This window comes from Apteryx rowi, unplaced genomic scaffold (assembly GCF_003343035.1).
Source record: "Apteryx rowi isolate R43461 unplaced genomic scaffold, aptRow1 scaffold_18, whole genome shotgun sequence".
Classification (NCBI taxonomy): domain Eukaryota; kingdom Metazoa; phylum Chordata; class Aves; order Apterygiformes; family Apterygidae; genus Apteryx; species Apteryx rowi.
The window spans coordinates 422,474-445,148 of NW_020448085.1; the positions used below are offsets into that span (position 1 = coordinate 422,474).

Consider the following 22,675-nt stretch of genomic DNA (forward strand, 5'->3'; position numbering starts at 1 on the left):
TGTCTGTCCATCCCCCCCCCACGCACACAAACACAAATCAGCGTATAAAAACTCACTGAAATAATTTAACAAGTACCCAACCTTTACTTGTTTGTAATTTTGAATAGACCAAATTATGTTGCAGCAGCAGCATATCAGAATTACTCTCTTCTGTGACTTGAATGCAAGGAACATCTTGGGGTTCTATAGTTGCCTTTCGTGTAGTATTTTCCACAGAAAAAACGTAAATAGCATGGTTGAATTGCTGCACGTAAGGCTAAGGGACAGGTGCTGAACCTGAAGTATTCAAAGTTTGTTTTTTGTTTTGTCTTGTTTTTCTCCCCCCTTTTTCTTAAGGCTATGGGACATTGAATGTGGTGCCTGCTTAAGAGTATTAGAAGGCCATGAAGAACTGGTTCGATGCATCAGGTTTGACAACAAGAGAATTGTTAGTGGAGCCTATGATGGGTATGTTTTTAAATGCAACTTTGAGAAGTTTGGCCTTTCTTAACAAAGCACCTTCTGGAAGCTGTTAGGCCTTATGTAGAGGTTCTGTTCTGATTTGACTGGTGGATCAATATGTAACCGAGTGGTTCCTGCGTGAAGATCTGAACGCAGCAGGCTGCAGTTTTAGGGAGCCAAGAAACTGCGTTCTGAGTAGATTTGTATTATAATCCAAAATGCTTTTCTGGTGCTCTTTAACAGGGTCCTCAGTTGTTTTATCACCCAAGTTTGGCTTTTGGTAGAAAATACATTTTTGTTTGGCTTAAGTGGCAACCAGTCTAAAAAAGTGCATTCCTTTGTTTCTTCCCTCAGGAATTGCTCCCTGCCAAATCCCATGCTCTCAGAGTAGTTTTGGCTTTCTCTTTTTATTAGGCAGCAGCACGGAAAATGTTTTTGTGTGTGTAATATATGTCGTAGGGCTCTCAGAGCTCTTAAGTGATCATTTTTGGTATGCTGAAGGTAAGACCCCTGCAGTTAGTGCTTTGGTCTTGCTCTGCCTTGTAAGAAGTATTTTAACGGTTTAGTAAATTCAGGAAAACTTGCGTCCGTGTCCAAATTCTCCATTTCTTTCTCTGTCTGATTTGTAGTTCAGGCGGACAGGCTTTGCGCTCATCAGTAGTGCTGTAGGCTTTTGAGATCTGCAGTTCTAAAATCACTTGTGTAAATTAACTGTGTTTATATGTGTGTTCGTAATATCTGTCAATCCATTTGGTCCATCACAAAGACATCACTGTATTTGGTGCTGAAAAGAAACAGAAAACTGTCTGTGCTTCAAGAGATTGAACATTAGTATATCAGTGTAGGTAAATTCTAATATTTTGCTTGATCCTGATAAATTAACTGTAGGGAAAACCTGGCATTCCTTCCATTGCTTCAGATACTTATTCTATGCTTGTACTTGAAACAATGTTTTTGTTATAATCTCTTTATTTTACTTTATAGCAAAATTAAAGTTTGGGACTTGCAAGCTGCTCTTGACCCGCGTGCTCCAGCAAGTACATTATGCTTGCGTACGTTAGTGGTATGTAAAATTAATTCATTTGGGGTTATCTGAAATCTTTTATTTGAAAGGGAAAGGCATTTTATTATAGTCTAGTGGGATAGGTGGGAAACTCAGGATGTCTTATAAAGTCTAGTCTGCTTCTCATGCTAAGAATGAAGAAAAAGGAAATATTGCGATGTCCTGAATAATTTGAATGTGTCCTTAAAAGAAAGATTAAGTTTTCCTAGCTCAAGATTCTTAGATGCTCTAAAATTATAATCATTGTGTCACTGTATCTAGTCGTTCTAGTTGTTGGTGTGGTACCCTAATATCGTTATAGATACTGTAGTCCTGGCTTTAAATACATTTCCTCTCATTAAAAGGGTGGCGTGGGGGTGAGGGGGGGATGGAGTTCTCTGAGCCTTTCCCAAACCTTTCTCCTTCAGTTCGGAAGGAAGAGCTGTGGAAGGGAAGGGGATGTTGAGTCGCCACAAGGCGCTCCAATTGCTTCAGAGGACTATCATATTTAAGGTGGTTACTTAGCTTATGTTTTTCTTTGTAATAGGGTTTTGATGTATGACAGTAGACTTGATTTAAAAAAAAAAGGGGGGGGGAGGAAGTGTTTCATTTTTCTCTTCACAGAAATGTACATAAAATGTTACTTCAGGAGTCAGTTTGACATTTGTCGAGCTAGTAGCAGCCCAAAGCTCTTGGCAGTATGTAATGGTAGCTGGTTTATTGAGCATGTGCCTGGCCTATCCGGCTCCTGCAGAAGTGCTTGTATTGCACGAAATAGTTCTAAGTTTTAGTCTTTTCAGTAGTCTTGGCCTGGAGATGAGATTTAACTATCCTTTTATTCCATATGCAAAGTTGCTTCTTACCCTCCTGTGAGTAAACTCCAGTTCAGACTCCAGACTGCGGAGCAGTTTGACAGCTTCGGTTAGTTCTCTGATAAGGCGGTGTGCTCCTTTTAAATCTGCTTAGAGTGCACAAAGTGGAGAACATCTTATGGTCCTCTTAATGCTCTTCTGAGATATCCTTAAAGGAGCTTAGGGAGCACGTACTCCCGTGGCTCCTGTTCTTTAAGGCAGCGTTTGAACACAGTCTGCCTTTACTAGCAAGTGAACCATAATGGTACTTCCAGAAGCAGGACCTAGGTGAGCCTGTGATGTGGTTTATTAAGATTATATAAAAATTGATTAAGCAGCAGGGTTGAATACAAAATGGTACGTAATAGAAGGAACCCTGGCAGTTTGTCAGTGCCAGCTGATCTTCTGCATTGCTTATTCTGGATTGATAGGCTGTTTCTGTCTTTAATAATCTCTGCTTCAACCTCTTCCCTCCAGGGAAGGTTCAAGGCTTACAAGCACTTTATTTGGAAGACATGCTTTTTGCTGTAAAAGTTTACATACAAAAGGAGCTTGTCTTAAACTCAGGTTAACTATAACTAAGAACTTAATCAGCGCACCAGAATTTTAATTCACCATTCTGTGTCCAGATACATGTGTGAGTACAAATGTAATGAGACGTTTCCCTCTTCTTGCTCCACTAACTGAATTTTTATTACTCACAGGAACATTCAGGACGTGTCTTTAGACTCCAGTTTGATGAATTTCAGATCATCAGTAGTTCCCATGACGATACGATTCTGATTTGGGATTTCTTAAATGTGCCACCCAGTGCCCAGAACGAGACCCGCTCTCCATCTAGAACATACACTTACATCTCCAGATAACAGTCTGCACTTTACTACCCTCAGAAGGTAAGGCTGCTGCTTTTTACGGACTGTATTGTGAATATGTGAAATCACCACTCTGCTTGCAGGTAGGCATGGTCAGAACAACAAGCTGCTGTTTTTCTTAAGGAAATAAAATCTCTTTATGCTACTTCTTGCATTATGTGGTCTTCGTATGATGCCATGCTTCAGCTTACAAAATTTGTAAGACTGTAGTATCTTACCTTCACGCCCTGTATACRCCCTCCTGTTTGTAACTGGGTACTTCAGGTATTAATATATGAAAAGCTACGTGCTTGCAACATTCTCAAATTCCTGCACATATATTCTAAATACACCTTTTAGAGTTTTTGAGACATTTACTTTCTGCATTTGATTCTTTGTAWTGAGCACTGTAATGCATCGCTAATAAACTGAACATGCATATGACCTTTGGACGAATGCTCATCGTAAGCGAGCAATTCTGTGACAACCACGAGTAAYAGGGATAGCTTTCAGAACTAAAAAATCCATTGTGCTCAGCAACATGACAGCTGAAAGCTGTCAAAAACAGCGCACATAAATTTTGACTATTTTAAYGCTTTTCTGCAAGTCAGCTTTATTTAGTTCTCTAAGCATGCTGGGTAAAAACTCTGCTGTAGATCTGCTTGTAGATTCTTTTCCTCATGTCATCTGTATTGCTGCCAACAATTGCACTTCAGACTATAAATAGCTGTGAATAACGCTGGGATTTGGAAACATAGTAATTGCCTTACCAAAGCAGAATACAGTCACCCATATCTCCAATGCCGTCTCTGCCAGTGCTGATACTAGACGCTTCCAAGGAAGTGGAGACACCGCAGCAAGAGGAATTAGGATTAACGTTGCCCCTGCAGGAAGGATTTATTTTATTTGAGTAGATAATTAGTAGTTTGCTAATACCTTGGGGAGAAAGTTTTCGCCGTCTCCATGTAACCACAGGCTTTCATTATCTCTCTGCGCATGTTTGTTGCTGTAGCAAGGAGTTCCTCAAGCTCTTCCAGTCTTTCTGTTGAAGCTCYTCTGGCCAGGGAAATGTCTTTTCCTTGCCTTGTGATATTATGTTTTGCTTTTTTGAAATACAGGTTCATAAAAWTGATTTTTTTCACTTGTAAGCATTCCTTGGGAAAATGTTGGCAGCATTTCCTACTAACTGAACTCATCCTCATTTTAAAGGAAGCCGAGATAGTGTCATCTCTGGATATAGYGCTTGGGTCCAGGGGCTCGAGAGGGTCCACAGAGGGTCTGGGCAGAAAGCTGGCCATCATCAGACTGTTTCCTCTCTTTCAGAGCCTGCAGTTGTTGTTATGGTTAGTCCCCTGCCTAAGGAAGAAGTCTTCTGCTAGGATGAAGAGTTAGTGTACAGAATCTACTGGCAGTTAATAGCTGGGACAGTTATTGCTGCTAATGGAATTCACTTTCCCTTAAAACCAAAGGAAGTGCCTGCACTTCTGGTTAYCTTAACTGCGCTTCTGCATTCAAGATTTAAGTCAGTTATGGTTGCTCACACAAACTGAAATTCTGCTCTGTTTGAATGTTAGGGAATTGCTTGTATTCCCTGCGTTTTCATACATGTGGTGTTATGCTTCCTTTCTAAATGAAAAATAAGAATCTAAGTGGTGTTTTAATGTAGAAAGAGCTACTACAAGTATTGACTAAATAAATTGAACAGCTCATTTAAAAACTTGAAAGAAATTGCAACATTAACACTACTGCAAGGGTAATTTAGAAGTGACGTTAAAACTCGCTAACTTCTTATTCTGTCTGCAGTAAGAGGAAATCAGAAATCTGAAAATYGCTGTCTGTTTAATGTTTCTAGGGGGTGGCCGAGTGTTTAAAGGACACAGCTTGCTAGGAGATGGGCCCTGAAACTACCCAGACAGCTAGGTCCTCCAGGACTGCCAGCCCTTCGCTTCCACTTGAAAGTGTTCCCTTTTTTAATCTTTTTTCTTTTTTTCCTGTCTGGGGTGATAAACCCATATTCTCATTGTGGAAAGCTTGTTGCTGTCACTGGTGATAATGTCTCTAGGGACTCTGTCCTGTTCCGTTAAAGATGCTGTCGCTGGCTTCTCTGCAAACTGGGTCACTACCTGGATGAACTTCTGCAGTGGAAACTCCTGTTGAAGTTGAATGTTTYTCCCTCCCTGTAGAAACCTTTGGGTTTGGTGTGTTTTTTTCCTTTCTGAATAATTTATTTTTTTCCTGCCTTTTCAGGCATTTAGAACAGGCTGCATGGGAAGAAGAYGATAGTTTTGGGAACAAACTCCATATATTTTCCAGTTCATACATCAGTACTTTCTTCTGTGAAGTTTCAAGTTAATTTGAAGCTGACAAATTGTTTTGCTTAAAAAATTACAGAAGTATATTTGGCAAGCTGCTTTATTTAATTTTTTGATTCATGGAAAAGCCATGCATTGTGTGCGTTAAGCACAAAAGTAATTAGGAGCCGAATAAAATTTATTTCAGTTCAGTTGACCAGCAGCATGCGGGTGTCTTATTTTCTCTCCTGCCACATGTGGCCCACCAGRCCCACTGTCACTGAGATTTGTTGATGAAATATGAAATGCCTTTGGCACTCTTCTCTTCCTTTCAAATTCTGCACACTGGACAATTTTGAACAGCTTATGTCTGACTTGTGCCGTGATGCAGAACTGAAAACATGCAGATCTCCATATCCTGGGAGTTTTTGGTATTGGTAATGACACTCCTTTAATAATTCCTCCTTAGACAGGAGAGATGTTGTGATGTCACTTTTTGACAGGTTTGTCTAAATTCAGAATCCAAAAACCATAAATCTTACATAAATTTATGGTCAAACAGCTAATATTTCATTATGACATTTAATGAAACAGTTTTATATGCTTTTAAACATTATAGTTTTCTGAATTTTGAAGCAGCCCTCTACCCTTTTTTACAAGGCTTGCAATGTTATGCCGCTTCAAAGCGGATCATTTTTGACAGTCCTGGCAGTTGGCTGTGAGAGTTTTATTGCTTTCTGTTGAATTCCTGTTGTTTATTGTAACATGATAAAAATTGTTACCATATGATAGTCTAATATTCTTATATTAAGCACTAGGCCTTGGGCTGGGGGGAAGGGAAGGTGGGGGAAAGTGCCTGAAGATGTTTTAACCTTTCGTGGGAGTTTCCCATCAGAATAGGGCAGTGCACCGTAGTCCGTAGCAATGATTTTGGGAAGCGGCAAGTAAAATGGAAGTTCAGATTTAATTACGCTCAGAATTTACATCTTCTCCAAGCTAATAACGTAGTCACGTGACTGGAAAAGGCAAGTGAAATGTAAAACTACTTGATTTTTAGTCTGGTTTCTTAAAAACCCGTGTTTCGAAACAACTGAACTTTGTGTCCTATGCAAAACCATGCAGCATGGAGGAGGAGARGGGAAGAGCTGCTTGTGGTTTTGGGCAGGTCACTGGTTCGGTCGATAGCGTTCACCGTTTAGCACGGCTAAAGCTAGCGGTTCGTCGCTACTCCCCAGGAGGGGCTTTGTTTCTTACTGTGTGTAAGAAAAATGCCAGCTGTGCCTGATTCCCAGCCCCTCCACCCCGTGAGGAACCAGCACCATTAAGAGTCCTGCTCTTTTCTAAGCTTAATTCAAGCATGTTCTGCAAGCGAAGGCAATGTCCTGTGGAGGTGCACCTGCCCTTGAAGGCAGCACTTGTAGCACCAAGTGAATTACTCTGAAGGGGAGAGTCCCCCTAAGGAGTCATGGAGGAGCGTTGYACTCGAGGTATTTTGCCCTTTTAGGTTCAGCTTGGAGTACGGAAAAATGGTGCGCGCTAAACATCCTGCAGACGCCTCCAAATGTTGCTTTTTGATTTGCRTGTCCTGTCGGTTCAGCTTGTCTTTTGTCTTTTTCAGGGTTTCACAGTCTTGAACTACTGGATTTTTGGCTACTACATGCCTGAAGATGTTGATTGACAGCTAAAGTCAGAATTGGTTCTAGATGCTGTGTAGATGCAAAGCAGCACAATCCTATATCTAAATTTCTTAATCTTTCCTGCTCTCAGTGGTCGTCTCTGAATTTGCTACAAATTCACTGACTTCGAGTAGATGAATTTGAGAAGCCTGTCCTTCCCTGCAATGAAAATCCAAAGCTTCACATGTAAATTGTCCGTAGAAACTGAACTCTGATGGCTTGTTTTTCAGAAATAAATCGGAAGTCAAGAAAGGACTTGGCCTAATTTATATTGCTTTGCACTTTTGTCTGACTTTCAAGAAAAAACATTCTCCAATGAAATTTGGGTGCCAAACACATACCCAGAATGTACAGAGCTTTGCTTTCAAAGTCACCATTGTCCTTTAGACTTTACTCTCATGACCGATTCAGAGCCTGTTTTGTTTGATAGGAGTGTACGTTGGACTATTAGAAATATTTCTGAATTGATCAGTAATATTTTTGGATTACAGTTTACTGGTTTCTGCACCAATAATTTCTTTTAAATTAAAGATTACCTGTAATTCAGGCTAGGTTATCTAAACTAGTTGTATAGCACTGTCTTTTCCTTTTAACTGTGCTCTGTACTCCAGCCGTCCTACGCTTCCTAATGTTTGGTATAGTAAAACCTTTCCATGTGTGCTTGCCTCATTTCAAATACTGTATAAGCATGTAGATATAATGTACATAACAGTGTAACCTCCGGGTGCTAGGAGTCAGGATTTCCTGACACTACACACTAATACAAAATGTGTTAGCACTTGGCAGCAGGATGTTCTAACTACTGGCACTGTAGGGGTTAATACAAATTGCCTAGAAATTTTCTCTGCAAAAGGAGGTTTTCAGTATTCATTAGGATTTTTTTAATGGGAACTACATATTTTAAAATGTAATTTCTAAACTTTTTAAAAATTAAAAAAATGTTTAATTTATGTTCTGTATCTTATATTTTGTGCCGCAGTATTTACAGATGTCTTTCTTTTAACAGCAGTAGGTTGTCGCAAAGGCCTACTGATGTCCTTCTTCAGCATTAGTTTGGCTGTTCAATGGAGAAGACGCCATGGGCCAAAGTTAAATTTATTTATGTATGATCTGTAACACTTCCTTAAGGTGGAGCGGAGGTCCCTTCAAGTCAATGCTCTGGTTACCACGCTAGGTTTCTTGTCCGTAGCTGTCAGCTGTGACCACGTCGTGGTGTCCTGGTCATGGTTTATCTTCGTTAGCCTGCTTTTATTAGCAAATCTCGGTAGCGTCTTCTTACGTTGTCACAGTCTAATTTATGTGGTCATATTAACGCTACTGCATTTTTCTTATGTCAAGACAAGACATTGATAAATGCAAACGTGAATATTTTATCTTTGTTAGCCATGTATGACTACGCCTGTCGGTGGCTTTTCTTTAATCCTTCGGTTGAACTCGGTGTGAAATGCGCCTGTTTTCTCGGGGAAGAAGCGTGCAGGCGCAGAAATGTGCTGTCCTTCCCCCGTCATTGTGTGTCGTGTACGTTTGTTTGTCTGTCCTCTGGCAGCGCTTTCACGGTCTTGCGTTTTTCCCTTGTGTGACCAGAAAGGTTAAGGAAAGTCAGGCTGCCAAGGGTTTAATCCTAGGTGGAACAGCTGTGGTTAGAGCATCGTATCCGTGTCGAGGAAATCCAGAGAAAGTGCCCGTCAGACCTTACCGAAACGTTACAGAAGTGCGACTTAAGGTTTTCTCCTCTTCACCCTTCACATTGAGAGAGGTGTTGGGATCAGTGTTTAAGTTAAGAAACTCCCTTTTACATGTTACTACAAGGATATTTATTTCATCAAGATGACCGAATGTGATGAAATACAGAAGATTAAAAACACGCTCCTGAGCGTCCATAAGATCACTTCTTGGTAAGCTTGACAGTAGTTTGTGAAAGTGTCTTACTTTACCCTTCTCATCTACTAGCTTTAATATTAAACTGTTTAAAAAGAATCTGTTGCAGCCCTGAAGAAAAAGGTATTTTGTTTATGAAGAATGGAGTCCTTTTTTTCTTTCTTTTTTTTTAAATGCATGTGTAAGATTTAAATTCATGTTTTTCCTTGGGAGATGATGGTATTTGAACATGCAGTCTAAACTTCTTTGTGCTTTGTGTAACATAGCAGTGGACTTTTGTGATTGGCACCCAAGGAACGTGACTCCTGGGATTAATGGTAGTGATCCTGGCTGCACTCTGGACTTTGTTTTGCTAACCATAATTGAGCAACTGTACATTACTGCTATATTAATGTTTCAAAGCACTGGGATAGTCTAATTCTAACTTGTAATTATGTTTGCCAATTATCTGTTTGGAAAGTTGGTGTATGAACAGCTTATTGAAACTGTTAAATTGTACAGATATCGTTCATGATCTAAAGCTTTGTACTGTGGAATGTGCTTAATAAAAAAAAAAAGTTTGAACTTAATTTGTCGAATACATGGTCAAGTAATGTCCTCTAGCCAGAGGTTGGTATCGTGCATCAGTTAATCCAAGTTCAGCGCAGAGCTGTACTAATGCAGAGTTCGTGCTTGCAAGCGTTCCTGTACTTGCCCGTGGTGGGCGACGGCGCTAGCGGTGCTAATCGAGCGGATGCCTCTCGGTGGTAATTCGGCAGCGCCAGGCGYGAGGCTGACGGGCCCAGGGCGTTCGTGTGAACCGCCCGCGCCGGCCCAGCCGCATGCCTTGGCGTGGACCGATGCCGTTCGGAAAYGTTTCCTTCCCCTTCCGTTTATCACAGCGCGTGCGGGGGAGGCGCAGTGAGAAGCTGAGCTGGGAGCTAGTGTGATCTTACAGCAGCTGAACATCTCTGCTGTCCTGCAGTGCCTCCGTCTCGCGCGTCAGCAGACCTGTCACAAGCGGGACTTCTTTTCTTTTCTTTTTTTCCCCCTTCATCAAGAATGCAAATAGAATGTTTAAATACTACCTGTTTCCTTGGTTGCTGAAGCAATCTCTGTTCATGCCCTGTTCGGGTAAAGGGTCTTCTGGCATTAGCTCTGTCTTGAGAAAAACTMTTTTTTCTTGTTTTTTCTTTAGCTATTGCAAGTGACTGAGAATTAAGTGACTCAAAGTTTTCATGTTACCCAATCATGATAAAAAATCACTAGTATGTTCTTTGACATTAGTCACATCAGTAACACAAAAAGGTAGTTACATGCTGGGCTACCAGYGGTTAGTTTTTGCGAGTTTACCAAAGCGTCGTTTTCCTAGTAGAAACTTGTCTGCAGGTTCCTGTGGAAGGATTCAAGGTTTTAAAATAAAAAATAAACTGGCATTCCCTGGTATTTTGTCAGTAGTGTCATTTGTGAGTGAACTTTGCTTTTAAATAATTGAAGACGTCTTTGCTGCTGCCGCCTGGTAATGGGTAAATGAGCTACAACAGTTCATTCCCGAACAGTCGGACCAGACGGTGATTTATCTTGCAGATCCGCTGGTGGCGGCTTATGGCCGTTAGTGCCGGGGGAACTGGCTCGTGTCCGGCCGGTTCATCGAGGGTGGCCGCGATGCCGGTGCGGTGCTCGCACCGATCCTGCGCGCGATCCCTGCTGAACCACCGTGGCTCCAGCCCGCTCCGTGGCGGCAGAGCCGACTTTGCAGGCTTGCCGTTGGGCTCACCAGCAACCTTCTCGTGGGAGTGTTGTTTTTGGTAAGGTAGATGTTGGAAGTACTAACCTTAAGTGTTTTTAAAGGTACTGTAAACGCTGTGCTAAGAGTATGAACAAAGTTCTGGCTAAGTATTAGAAGAGTTCAGTCTTCAGTGTTTCTCTCTGCCATGGATTGCTGCTTATTCTTCTTGGCCCACTCTGACAATCACTGGATAATAATTTTCAAAGTAACTTTACTGCTGCTCGGAACGTAGCTGCCCTTCAGCGCAAGGAAAGCAATTCTTGCAAGTAAAATCTCCCAAGTTTTCTGCTGGAAGTACACTGTAAAAAGTGAAGCTTTATCGAACTAACTTCTTTAAAGCTATCGTGGATGTCTTGCTGAGTATCATCCAAATAAGTCATAAAAACTGTGATATACCTACTAAAATCTGAAGTATAAACTTTGAGGTCAAACTCCCCCCCCCCCCCTTCTTACCAGGGTGGCCTTTGGTTTTCCTTGCAGTTGGACTTTATTTAGTCGACCTTTCTGTTAATTCCCACTGGAGAGCTTCATACCGAAGTTGTTGAGGCACCTCTCTGTTGGCTGTTCACACTCATTTTCGGATGGTTTTGGCTCTTGTCTTAACTCTTTCCTCTTACCAAAGCCGGGAGCGATATCCTGGGCTGGGCAGGATGTCACTGCACTGGTGTGAAGCATCCTGCGAGGAGCACGCGGGCCAGCGACAGCAAATTTGGGAACATCTGGCTGCGGTTAAGGCCAGGGGTATTGAGCATTCTCGGATTTCAAGGTATGAGTAGCCTTGTCTCTTAAATGTACAGGAGAATTGCTTTTACCCTGCTCGTTGCCTTACCGCCTTACACGAGCGCGTGGTTTTGCTGTACGTTGTTACTCGATACTCTCGGAGGATGGGGGATGAACGGGAGGGACTGGGGGGCTCCAGGCTGTTGTTAGTCTGAACTGCTGATGCCTTTGGTAGCTAGGTGATGGGAAAGGGTTTACACTTAAAAATGAGGTAATGGGTGTGTGTTAGGTCCTTTGGTGCCCGGTGGTGGTGGTGGTGGTGGAGCAGCTGTGTTTTTATCCTGAGAAGCAGGCCAGCGGTATTGCCCTCCGAATTTGTGTGATCTCTTGGGTTGTCTGCTGAGCAGCGGTGGGTTTGCTCGATTCAGCACAAGGTTGGCAAGGAAAGTGCTAGAGGGGTAGGAACGACGAGCGATTTCTGTTAGACTCTTTAACTCGCACGCTTCAACTACCTGCAAACTGGAAAATTTGCAAAACTTGCAAACATGCTTTAGCGGGCTGCGCTGTCGCACCTGAACTGTGGTCGTCTGGCAGGACGATCTGGTGTCGCTGATGCCGGACGTGGCTCTGGCGATATCCCTGCGCATGCAGTTCTTCAGTCATCCCTGATCTGTCACYATGAAGCGGTGGCTCCTGGCCTGTCACTGCGAAGATTGGTCGCTGTCGCATGTCAGCGTGTGCAGAAAAGTTGGTCTTAGCTTTTCCGCTGCATGAGCAGAGCTGGACAGCAGCTCCGCTGCAGAACGTATCGCCTCGACGAAGGCTCGTGTTGAATCAGCTCCAGCTCAGCTTGGGTGGCTGCGGCGGTCGGAGCTGTGTCGATGAGCTTCGTGGGTGCAAATGGACTTTGGTCAAATGAATCGGCCTGATCCAAGGACGCAGCAGGCGGGAGAGCAGCGCAGCGCGCGGCCGCGGGCTGAGCGGGYGGCCAGGGAGGGCCTGCTGTCGCAGCGCCTCCGCCCTGGCTTTCGCCGGGCAGGTGCCGAAGCGAGTGCTCCAGGCCCGACGTTTTGCTCGACTTTGCTGAATCCTCTGCTGCAGCGCGGGGTTTTATCTTCGCGGATGTCTGCCCTTTACTCTGCCGCTCACTATTTCCAGAAGTTGTTGTTTTTTCCTGAGCAGCTGTGGGTGACCGGAACTGGGGCTGCGAGAGCAGCGTGGCCTGGGCTCGGGGAAGGAGGGCAGTTGGGGCCCAGCAGGAAAGCGTGCAGAGACGGACTAACCGCCCGCGTGCGAAGGAACGCCGTGCTCTCCCGCTGGGCAGGCGCGCGGCCGGGTTTCCGCAGAGCCGCCTTGCGCCAGGCCGCCTGCCCTGGGCCGGCTCCTGCCAGGGATAAAAGCGATTAGAGCTAACGGGTCTCTGGAGCTTGCTCTTTCCCGAAACGGCTGTGGAAGTTACCCAGCGCCRTCCTGCAACATGCGCTGGATGGATCCCAAAGCTCCTTGCTAGTCTGGGCCTGGGGGCTTTAGCCCGGCTAAGGGGAGGGAAAAGGGGAGGGTGTGAAGATGGCGCCTGGCACGGGCTGGAGAGCGGATCGCACGTGTTTTTGCAGGGCATCTTCCTGGTGACGGGCGTACGGGCAGCTGCTTACAGCAGCCACCGCCTTGTCTCGGGTCGGCAAGGGAGCGCAGCYGGCATGAGGGCGTTTTGCAAACCAAGTACGTTTTTAAAAATATYGTTGCAGCTAATGAGACTTCCCAAGTTAACTCTCTGCCAGGCTGTACCCTGTTCACTCACGGGAACGGCAGGGCTCGTTGAGCCAGGCCAAGCGGTGCGATCCCGGCGCCATTCGGCTCCGCCGAGCGCGGCAAGGCTGGCCCGGCAGCCGCGTGGGGCGTTCGCGTTCTTACGAGTTACTTTCCTCCAGTGGCTTCAGTGCCGTTTCTTCCTCTATTTCTTTATGCCGCAGCAGGTTAGCAAACATGTCAGCAAATGACGACTGTAGAAACGTCATTTCCTAATAGACCAGGAGCTGCCGATCCGCGCAAGGGGGCTCCGGAAGCGCTTGTCCTGATGTGCACAAGCAAATGCTCCTTAGCTCCCGCCTCCAGGGTGTGCGGTGCTTGCAACRCGTCTGTAACGGGAACCGACCGGGCAGGGCTTGCAGTAGCTGTTCTGTCACTCGTTCCTGTTTTTGAGCTCGTGTTCGTCGGCAGTTTTGCTTCTTGCTAGTTTAACCCACTTTCGGGGTGGGCAGGCTAAGAGGGCTCAGCCCAGGGCTTTGCGCGGATCAAAGCGGCAAAGCCTGCGGGGAGCCCGGAGGCGGTGGCCCCCGCTGTCCCTYGCCCCGGGGGACAGTGCGGGAGGCGAGCGTGGAAGGTGCTCCTGGCGCTGCCCGCAGCCGAGCCGGTCGCGTGCTGCAGCCGAGACCAGGCCGAGGGGTTTCAAGGTTTCCTGCTGCCCCGTTGCTGGCGATGAAGCCGCAAGGCGGTGAGCCGGGTGCTGCCCGCGGCCGGGCCCAGCGCCCGGCTGCCCAGAGCAGCGGCAGCCACCTGGCAGGGCTCCTGCCTGCCCAAAACGCTTCCTTTTGCCCCCAGAACGCTTCCCGGCCGCCTGGCTCCCAGCTGAGCCGGCGCCTTTCCCTTGCGCAGCAAATGCCCCTGCTTGCGGAAGCGCCCGGCGCTGATTTAACGATGGGCTGCGGCACGACGGCGGCTTAGCCGGGACCTGCTGGCAGCTCCGGTGGCAGCACGCTGCTGCATGTCCGTCCCTTCCCGTCACTGCCGGCTTCGGAGGCAGCGAGCGCACAGCTTTTTCCCCCCGGCATCAAGGATGAAACCTGGACTGCCGTTCCCCTGCGCGTTGCTCGCCGCGTAGCTTGTCGGAGAAACTTCGTCTCGTCTCCCGCAAGCCGTCCGCACTCAGTCGAGCGCTGGCTGCGTTTGCCCTCCCGTGGGGCGGCTGCGCGCTCCGGGGCAGGAGYGGCCGGGCTGTGGGGCGAGCAGCTCGGCGTCCGGCTGCTCCRGGAAGATCCTCGGCCGGCACGTGGGGGCCGCGTGCTATCGCCACAGCCCCAAAYCCCTCCTTTCCCTTGGCTGTTCCTCTCTTCCCGAGATGCTCCCGATGCGGCRAACGCTGACTGCTTCCAGGCTGTTCCCCGGGGAAGGCGCTGGTGGCTTGCTCTTGCCAAAACGTTCGTCGTCGGTTCGGGGCACGGCCGTGAYGCGAGTAACTTCGTCCGCGGCAGCTCGCAGGACACAGGCTCCCGGGAGCCCGGCGGGTTCGTKCAGCTCGGAAAGCTCCTCTACAACTGCAGGTTCAGAAATGGACTTAAACCCCCGTGCAGAGGGGTTCCCCGATTTTAATTACAGAGATAAAATGACCAATAATAGATTAAAAATGAATGAGATGAAGCCAGTTCATCCGCCAGCGAAGAGAGGGTTTGCCGGCAGCTCTGTGCCGAGGACGGGCAGCGGCGAGAGCCGGCGCTCRACCCTCCGCGAGCAGCACCGCAGGGCGATGCGGGGAGAAGCTGGCAAAGCACCCGGTGGGAATCGCAGATCCATCCGTTGGACAGGTTACACGAGGCAGGTTTTAGAAAATTGCTGGGGATGGGATGAAAACCACCTGCAAAGTACCAAAATTAAGGGTGGCTTAGGGCCAGCAGCGTGGGGTGGTGGCAGGGAGGTGGCAGCGCGTGTCCAGGCCCCCGGACGGCCGCAGCCTACCCAGGCTCCGCAAGCCGGAGCTGCTGGAGCCAAAACCTTGTTTTACCCCCAAACCTCATGCCTGAGGCRATACGTGGCTGTTGGCCACGAAAGAGGCCCGGGAGCCGTGGCAGCAACGCCGGCACCGGCTGCTTGCACGCTCCGAGGGCCGGGAGGCGGCGGGTTGACCGGCCCCAGCGCGGCCGCGCTGAGCCCATCCRCAGCCCTCCGGTCCCCCGGGGCCTTGGTGTTCCCAGGTTTCCCTGGGGGTTGAGCTCGCTTCCAAGCCAGGGGCCTCTCCGCCGGCTGGACGAGCCCCCGATCGTGTCGTGCTCGGGCAAGCCCAGCGCGCGGCCTCGGCAGGGGTGGGAAGCGGCAGCTTTCCCTTCCGGAGAAGGGCGAGGGGTGTCTATTTTCGGAGGTTTATTCTTGGTACTTGCTGGCAAGGCTCCATTAACAGCAGCGGCGGCGTTTGCCAACAGCCAGGAGAAGATCAACGAGCGCGAGCGAGCGCTTCTGGAGGACGTTTCCCCTCCCGGAGGCGGGGGACGAGCTGCGAAATGCTCCCGCTGCTCGCTTGTGGATTCTCCGTGCGGGGGCCGTTGCTCGGCTCCGGCACGTCCGTGTGAAGCATCCCAGTCGAGGAGCAACTTGCCTTTCATCCTGCAGCGCAGACAGGGCGGACGGGCTGCCAAGCGCCATAAACTGCGCCCGAGCCCTGGCGGTAGCCGGCGCGGTAAGTCCGCCGCCGGCTGGGTGGCCCCTTTTTTATCTGCAGCCGGGTGCCGGGCTGAAGTAGAAACAGCTTTCCTCGTCGGAGCGATTTAAAGAATCGCAGTTTCATCTTTTCCTTGGCAAAGCCCAGCGCAAATAAAGTGAGATGCGTTTGTATCTCTTGACTCTTTTTTTCCCCGCAGTCTTAAATTTTGTGTTTTCTTTTCCTCCTTTTTTTCTTTTGAAGGAGCCCTTTGAAGGTTTGKTTTTTTTTTTAATTTCCAAGCACATCACGCTCAGAAGAAAAGTTCACTCTGTTTTGTTTAAGTCTTCTGCCGAGCTGGGCTGGCCCGTCCCYGTCGGAGGAGCGGAGCATTTGGCTTTGCCGGATGAGCGTCTCGCCCGGAAGGGTGATGGGCGAGGAGGTGGTGTTCGCCGGAGCTGCAGCGGCCGGGCGAGATCCTGGGCACCACGTAAGCACCCGGCCCGAAGGCTGCGGCTGCTCCCGGGCTGCAGCTTCTCTCCAGCCAAGGCTCCGTCCCGGCGCGGAGCCTCCGCCGCGGCCGCTGGCTCCTCTCCCTCGGCCCCAGCGGAGCGGCGGGGGGCAGCCGGGTGGCAATTCGGTGCCTGTTGCGGCCTTGCAGGGGAGCTTGGGGTTCCGGAGCAGCAGAGCTGGTGACATCCGTCTGTGYGACTCCGTAGGGTGGGCCAGCGCCAACGGGCTCTGCGTTTCCGAGCATGGAGGTGGCGTGGATGGGACAGTGGCCGTCGGAGAGGTCAGGTTATGAAACGGCCTCGAGCAGCGTCCGAGCCTGTTTCCCTGGAGCGAAGGTGGCGATTCCGCAACCAAATCTCTGCCTCGATGAGAAGAGGCCAAAGGTAACCTGAGGCACCGGGATTTGGCCCTGGAAGGYGGCAACGCTTGGGAACGAGCGTGGCCGGATGCTCCCTCTCGGCTCGCCGTCGCGCTGCGCGGGCAAGGCTGGCCCAGCGCCAAGTACCGCGGAGCCTTTGAGCGGCCCTCGAGCGGTTCAGCTGATCCGTGTCCCGAGCTGATCGCAGGGTAACGCTGAGGTCTTTCTGGAACCAAAAGTTGCAAACAAATGAGAAAGGAGCAGCTTTCCGCTGAGCCGTGGTGTGCCCCGGGCCCCTGCCCCGTCTGTGCATCGCTCGTCCGCCCCGGGCAAAGAGGGAGGGCAGCGGCGCCCGGTGGGCTCGGGCTGCGGCACGGCCACGTCCCGGAGGGAGCCGTCAGCAGGAACGGGCTCGGTTCCCCGAAGGTTCAGCCTGCACCGACGACGGTAACATAGACACGTTAGCAGGGGGAGACTGATAAAAGTTCAAGCCCAGCAGTATTTTGTCTTTGCTGTGCGGGGTTGTGTTTCCTTGTCTACCATATAAATTCTGCGTTAAATGATTTTTGGGGTTGTGTCTCCTACTGCCATGGCATTTGCCTTCTTCACGTTTCATTAAGCATACTCTTTCTCTTCACATCTCGGGGTTTAATTTTAGAAACGTGAGCTTCTCTAGAGTGTCCCCGGAAAGCAACCATGGGAGATGAGGTGCTGCAGTTTGCGGCCTCGAGTTGTCTCAGCTGCAGCACAGCGTGGTGGTTGGTCCCCGGTGGAGGTCTCCAACGGGGGCTTTCCAGCCTCGAGGGCTTGGGAGGCTCTGAGCGGCAGCGTGCTACTGCGTTAAACAGGAGCGGGGGCTTCGCGGGTCTCAAACGCGGGCGGCTGGCTGCTTCCCAGAGCTCCCAGTGGCCAGGTGTCCGCTCTAATTTGGGAGTCCGTGAAAGGTCCTTTGTGCCAGTCCATTAAATCTTACAAACGAATGGGATCGTTTTTGAAGGATGGGCGTGTTAATGTTAAAAAAAAAAAAAAAAAAAGTTGGAATAATCCAGTCTCTTAAGGCTTCCCGAGCACGTGTACTTGTTTATCTTTCGAATGAGTGAGCTGGTATTCAAGAGAGGTGGGAAAGAAGCTACTGCGAATCCTCATGCTTTTTCCTTTTTATTTTTTTTAACGGCTGAACAGTCTGTTTAAGAAGTCCCATGTGGTTGTTAGTTTGGTGATGCAATTTCTTCGGGGAGGGCTGTGGCAAGCAGCCGGGAGGCTGGTTCTCCGCCTTCGGCGCTCTCGACGGGGTGGATCCTTGCACCAGTTGCTCCCTAGCAAGCAGGCGCTGGCGTCGGGACTGAGATCTCCGACGGGATTTGCCTCTGGGCTGCTTGTTGCCTTCTCTGGGTCAGGGCTGACGTCTGCAGTGGGAGTAACCTGGCGCGCTCGGCCAGGAGAAGCCGACCTGGCTAGTCTGGGCTGCGTGTTACCTCTCCTCAATGGGAAGATGCTCCAGTCGTTCCTGCCTGACCCATCCTGGGCTCCCAGCCGTGCTCACTTGTGTCCTGAAGATGAAGAGTAATAGGGAAAAAAAGGTCATAGAAGGATCAAAATCATGTCCTCTGGTTTTTTTTCTCATTATTTTTTAACAGCTTTAGTGAAATTCATCTGTTGCCAAAGAAATTAACCTACGGGAAATATAATTTCTCTAATACGGTGCGTGGCATCCTCTGGCATCTTGTAAGAAATGCTGGAGGGAGACTTCAGAATTCAGATCTTTCACCTGGAAAGAAATACTGGGATCAATGAAACCAGTGCCTTCACGCGCCTCTGCGCCTGCTCCCGGGAGATGCTGAGTTTCCCTCGGGAGCCATCTGGTTAATGTGGGAAGCATGTTGCAGGAATGAGTTCTCAGCGCTTTTCCAAGAGAGCAAGTCCAGACTCATGCCCTCAGCATCTGTATTTTTACAGCACCAACCACAACATCCCATTGGATCAAGATCAAGGCCTTAGTCCTTGTTTTCAAGGTGTGTAGCGGTCTGGGCTACGGATTTCTGACAGTCAAAAGCTTCCAGCCTGGAGCACCGCTGGCAGCTCTCGACAGCATGGGTAAAGCATGTCCATGCAGGACACGGACTTTCTTCTGTGCTGCTCCAAGGTCCCATGGGATGCACACCTCCGGGAGCAGAGGGYGTCACGGACACTGCTCCGTCCTCCCTGAGCACCAGAGGGAGTTTCATGAGCCAGCCTGAGGAGCGAGCATAGTTATAACGCAAAAAATAAATCCAGCAAAAGATCCTCCCCCTTCCGCTGCACCCCCAAACAGATCTTCCTCCCAAAACCCAAACCGGATCCAATCTGTGGGAACGCAGCCTTCCCTCGGACGTGCTGCTCCTCCGGGAGAGGTGGAGAGACGAGGCATCCCGTGCCAGACACAAGCTGCATTGCTTGGAGCGCTGCTGAAACAGGTTGTGATCGTCAGCGCCGTGTAAAACCCGCACAGACTTGGCCCTTGGGGACGCAAAAATTGCGTGTTGGCTGCCCCGTCCCAKCCTGACAGGGTTTTCCTGTGCTCCGGGCCCAGGCTGCTGAGCAAACCGCCGGGCTCCGCGTCCGGGGCAGGTTTCACTGCCGTGCTGCGCGGCGTCGGAGCTCGCGTCCCCGCGGCCGCACCGCGCCGCCGCTCTGCAGCGGGGCGGCCGCTCGCTGCCTTCTCCGGGCTCAAGCTTTTCCCTGGGCACCTGAAAATGTGCTGTGCTGTGCTCCGCGTTGCTGAAACAGGATGCGAGTCGGTTGCTGACGACTGACTGACCAGGCAAAACTGCTGCTGCTGCTGCTGCAGCAGCGTCTTCACGGCAGTTCTGCGAGCTTTCTAGTGAAACACTTTCTTGTTTTGTTTTCCAGTAAAGGTTTCTATTGACCAGAGGCTCGGCTTCAGGACTGCGAAAACCAGCAGTAATTACCAAAACCTGCAGCCAAACGTCACCCGCGGAGGCGCAGTCAGGGCTGAGTGCGGCTGCTGCAGATGGCTGAAGCACTTATTTGACGAATCGAGCCCTGCCTTGATTTAGCTGTTTACGAGCTCGCTCCGTTTCTGTAGGTGTTTCCTCTACCGCTGTGCCCACTAAAAGCTACGAACACTGGCGGAAATAATAGCTAATTTTTATCCTTAGAATAATTTCCTTTCATTTTATCACTTTGACTTTTATTGAACAGTCTAAGCAGTAATTTAACAAGTCAGAATTAAAACTGAAAGAAAGAGATTGCAGAGGATTTCCAACAGGTTTTATACATCTGCTCCATATTTGGATGTATTAAACTCTGTTTTTTCAACAGAAGAGTGCTGCTTTCAAAAACCATTTGAGAAACCTTCCGTTGCAAAGGGCCGGTCCGTGTGACCCATCTACAGAGGGGCAAGACCAGACATGGATCGCAAAAACGGAGTTATGCTCTTCCCGTGTGCGCAGCGGCTTCCCTTGGAAAGCACCGCTTTCTACCGCTTTCCGTCTTCTCTTCGATAACTAGCTAATAGCGCTCCGCCGCCTCCCCCGAGTACCTCGTCGCTGCGGGAACGGTATCTAGTTACGGCTGCATCTGGAAAGTTTTGGAGGTCGACCACCCTCTCTCTCCGCGTATCGTTTTCCCTGCTGTCTGGTCGCTGCTGCAAGGCCGGGGCGGCGCTCGTGCCGGGGGGATCCGGCTGTGTCAGAGGAACGCAGGGATTGCGGGATTCCTGGTAGCAGCCCGGCGAAGCCGCTTGCCAGCAGACGAACGCCGCGAGCGCGCAGGTCTCTCCTGCCGGGGCACGCCGCCTCCGACGAGTTTCGCACGTGTCCGCGCGCCTCACCCTGCAGCGGGGCTGCCTGCGCTCGGCGGCTCTGCGGAGGTGGCGCGGGGGATCTGATGGAGAAAAGGCGCTGGGAGTACCAGACGCGCATCGCTGACTCCGAATCCCCCGGGCTGGTCTGGCGAGCTCCACGCAAAGACCTTCGGCCTGCTCCTCCCCGGCGCTCGTAGGCATCCGTTCATCTCGGCACGCGCTCCTGGCCAGCGTGCAAACCCTCGTCACGGCTTACGGCGAATGGCGCGAGACTCGAGCCGTGAAAGTCCAAACCACCAGCGTTTGGCTTGAAACACAAACGTTCCTCTCCTGAATGGGACTGCGCTGAGCGAGGAGGAGAGATGCAGCGAAGTGGCCAGGACGGTGTTGCCCCAAGCCTCTACTTCCCGTCGGGCTGGAGAGAAAATCACTTACTGTTTTTGCACGTGGGCCCTAGGTTTTGCGGAGGGGCGCGAGCTTAGATGGGCAGAGGGGCCTCTGTGCGTGGTGGGGCTGGGACCCGAGAAGGCCCCGCTGTGCTCCCTCCTCCCACCCGTGGTGCCCCGGCACGGCACGGCACCCACCCAAGCAGGGCCCTGTCTCGCGGTGCGGCCCCGTCCCGCGCTGCAGCCCCTCTGCGTTCGCCTCGGGGAAACTCGGGCTCAGACCAGGGCTGGCTGCAGGGAAAAGGGGCGCAGAGGGGCAGGGGTGGGAAGACCAGCGCAGCAGCAGGGTGAGGAGCAGACGGGTGCTCCACCAAGAGCGACGGCGGTGGGGAAGGTTTGCCTTGCAGAGATGCCCCCTCAGCCCTGGTTGCACCCACTTCTGCCTGGTCAGAGACACCAGTGTGCCTCTCGCTCAGCACCTCCTGGAAGAAGGTGGCAATGGAAAACCACAGAGATTGTGGAGGGCGGCAACCCTTTGCCCTTCAAGCTAAAGCTGATCTGTGGGCCTTGGCGCTAGCCACGCTGACAGTGAGGTGTCAGGACCTGCTTACGCCCTGCTCTCGGCTGCTCTTTTCTCCTCGCAAGGCAGTGCGCCGTTGTCCTTAGCAAGGGAAGGCTGGAGAAAGCTTCTGCCACCCTAGTAGCATTAGCAGGAGCGATGGCACTGGGGTGGTGGTGGCAGATGTAAAAATGAAGAGGTAGCAGATGTTGTCCCTGAACTCCCCATCAGAGCTTGCGCTCGGGGCTGCCCAGCCCTGAACTGGCTCTCCTGGCGCCCGGCACCTGCCCCCACGTCCTGCTCCGGAGGCAAAAGTCAGCAGAAGCTGGTGGAGGGAGGGCAGGGAGGGAAAGGGGCTCCCTCACCCCGTCTCTGCCCTGTGCTTTCGGCTCCAGGAGGCAGGTCCGGCTGCCTGGGGAGCCGGCCAGGGCGCGTGGCAGGAGCAGGACCTGCTCCAGGGTTTATGTATGTCCCACGGGAACCTCCGCTGCGCCCTCGGGGAGGARGTAACCGCCACACGGATGCGCTGGCCAGGGGACAGAGGCTGCCGGACAAGGTCCTGCCTCTCCCCGCGAGGGGCTGGCGATGGTTTCTCGCGCGTCCCGCCTGGGAAAGGCGGCGCAGCAGCGAGCCCTCGCCAAGYGGGGGACCCCCTTGCCGGGGGCCGAGCTGCGGCAAAGCCCAGCGGAGCGCAGCCGCCTCCGTCTCGGCGGTCCGGGGCGATCTCGTYGGGGACAGACAACGCTTTGCTCCCTAATCGCCTTTCGGGACATGCAATCCTTACTTCACGCTTTTTCCCAGACAATATCTTTCCATATAATCTTAATGATTCCTGCTGCAATAACAAATAGGCAGCCCTGAGAATAACTTCACACTTAGCTGCTCGTGCCAAGAATCTCACTGCTTGGCCCTTCTCTGGGTGTTTTCCCTCCAATCCATCTGCACAAACAGAAGTGGGCCAGTTCTGTGCCTCAGGAATGAGGAGATAAAAAGGCAATAATTTATTTTTCCACCAAAGCTAGAAGTATTTTATAGAATTTGCTAAAGTTTTTGTTTCAGGAAATTTCATCATGTCTCCAGGAAAAAAAAAAGAGCCTAATTGGCCTCAGATTTTCTAACTCCCTTTTCATT

General features: G+C 50.2%; 1 protein-coding gene across 3 annotated transcripts in view; it reads left to right on the plus strand.

The window, feature by feature from the left end:
* The window catches only part of FBXW11 (F-box and WD repeat domain containing 11), a 77,881-nt gene extending 68,282 nt beyond the window's left edge, over positions 1-9,599 (plus strand). For all 3 annotated transcript variants that reach the window (XM_026061285.1, XM_026061286.1, XM_026061287.1), the window contains 4 exons: positions 337-447; positions 1,426-1,504; positions 3,039-3,227; positions 7,095-9,599. In XM_026061285.1, coding sequence (XP_025917070.1) covers positions 337-447; positions 1,426-1,504; positions 3,039-3,200 — 352 coding nt within the window. In that variant the 3' untranslated portion in view covers positions 3,201-3,227; positions 7,095-9,599. The remainder of the gene's footprint in view (positions 1-336; positions 448-1,425; positions 1,505-3,038; positions 3,228-7,094) is intronic.
* Positions 9,600-22,675: the final 13,076 nt, after the last annotated feature.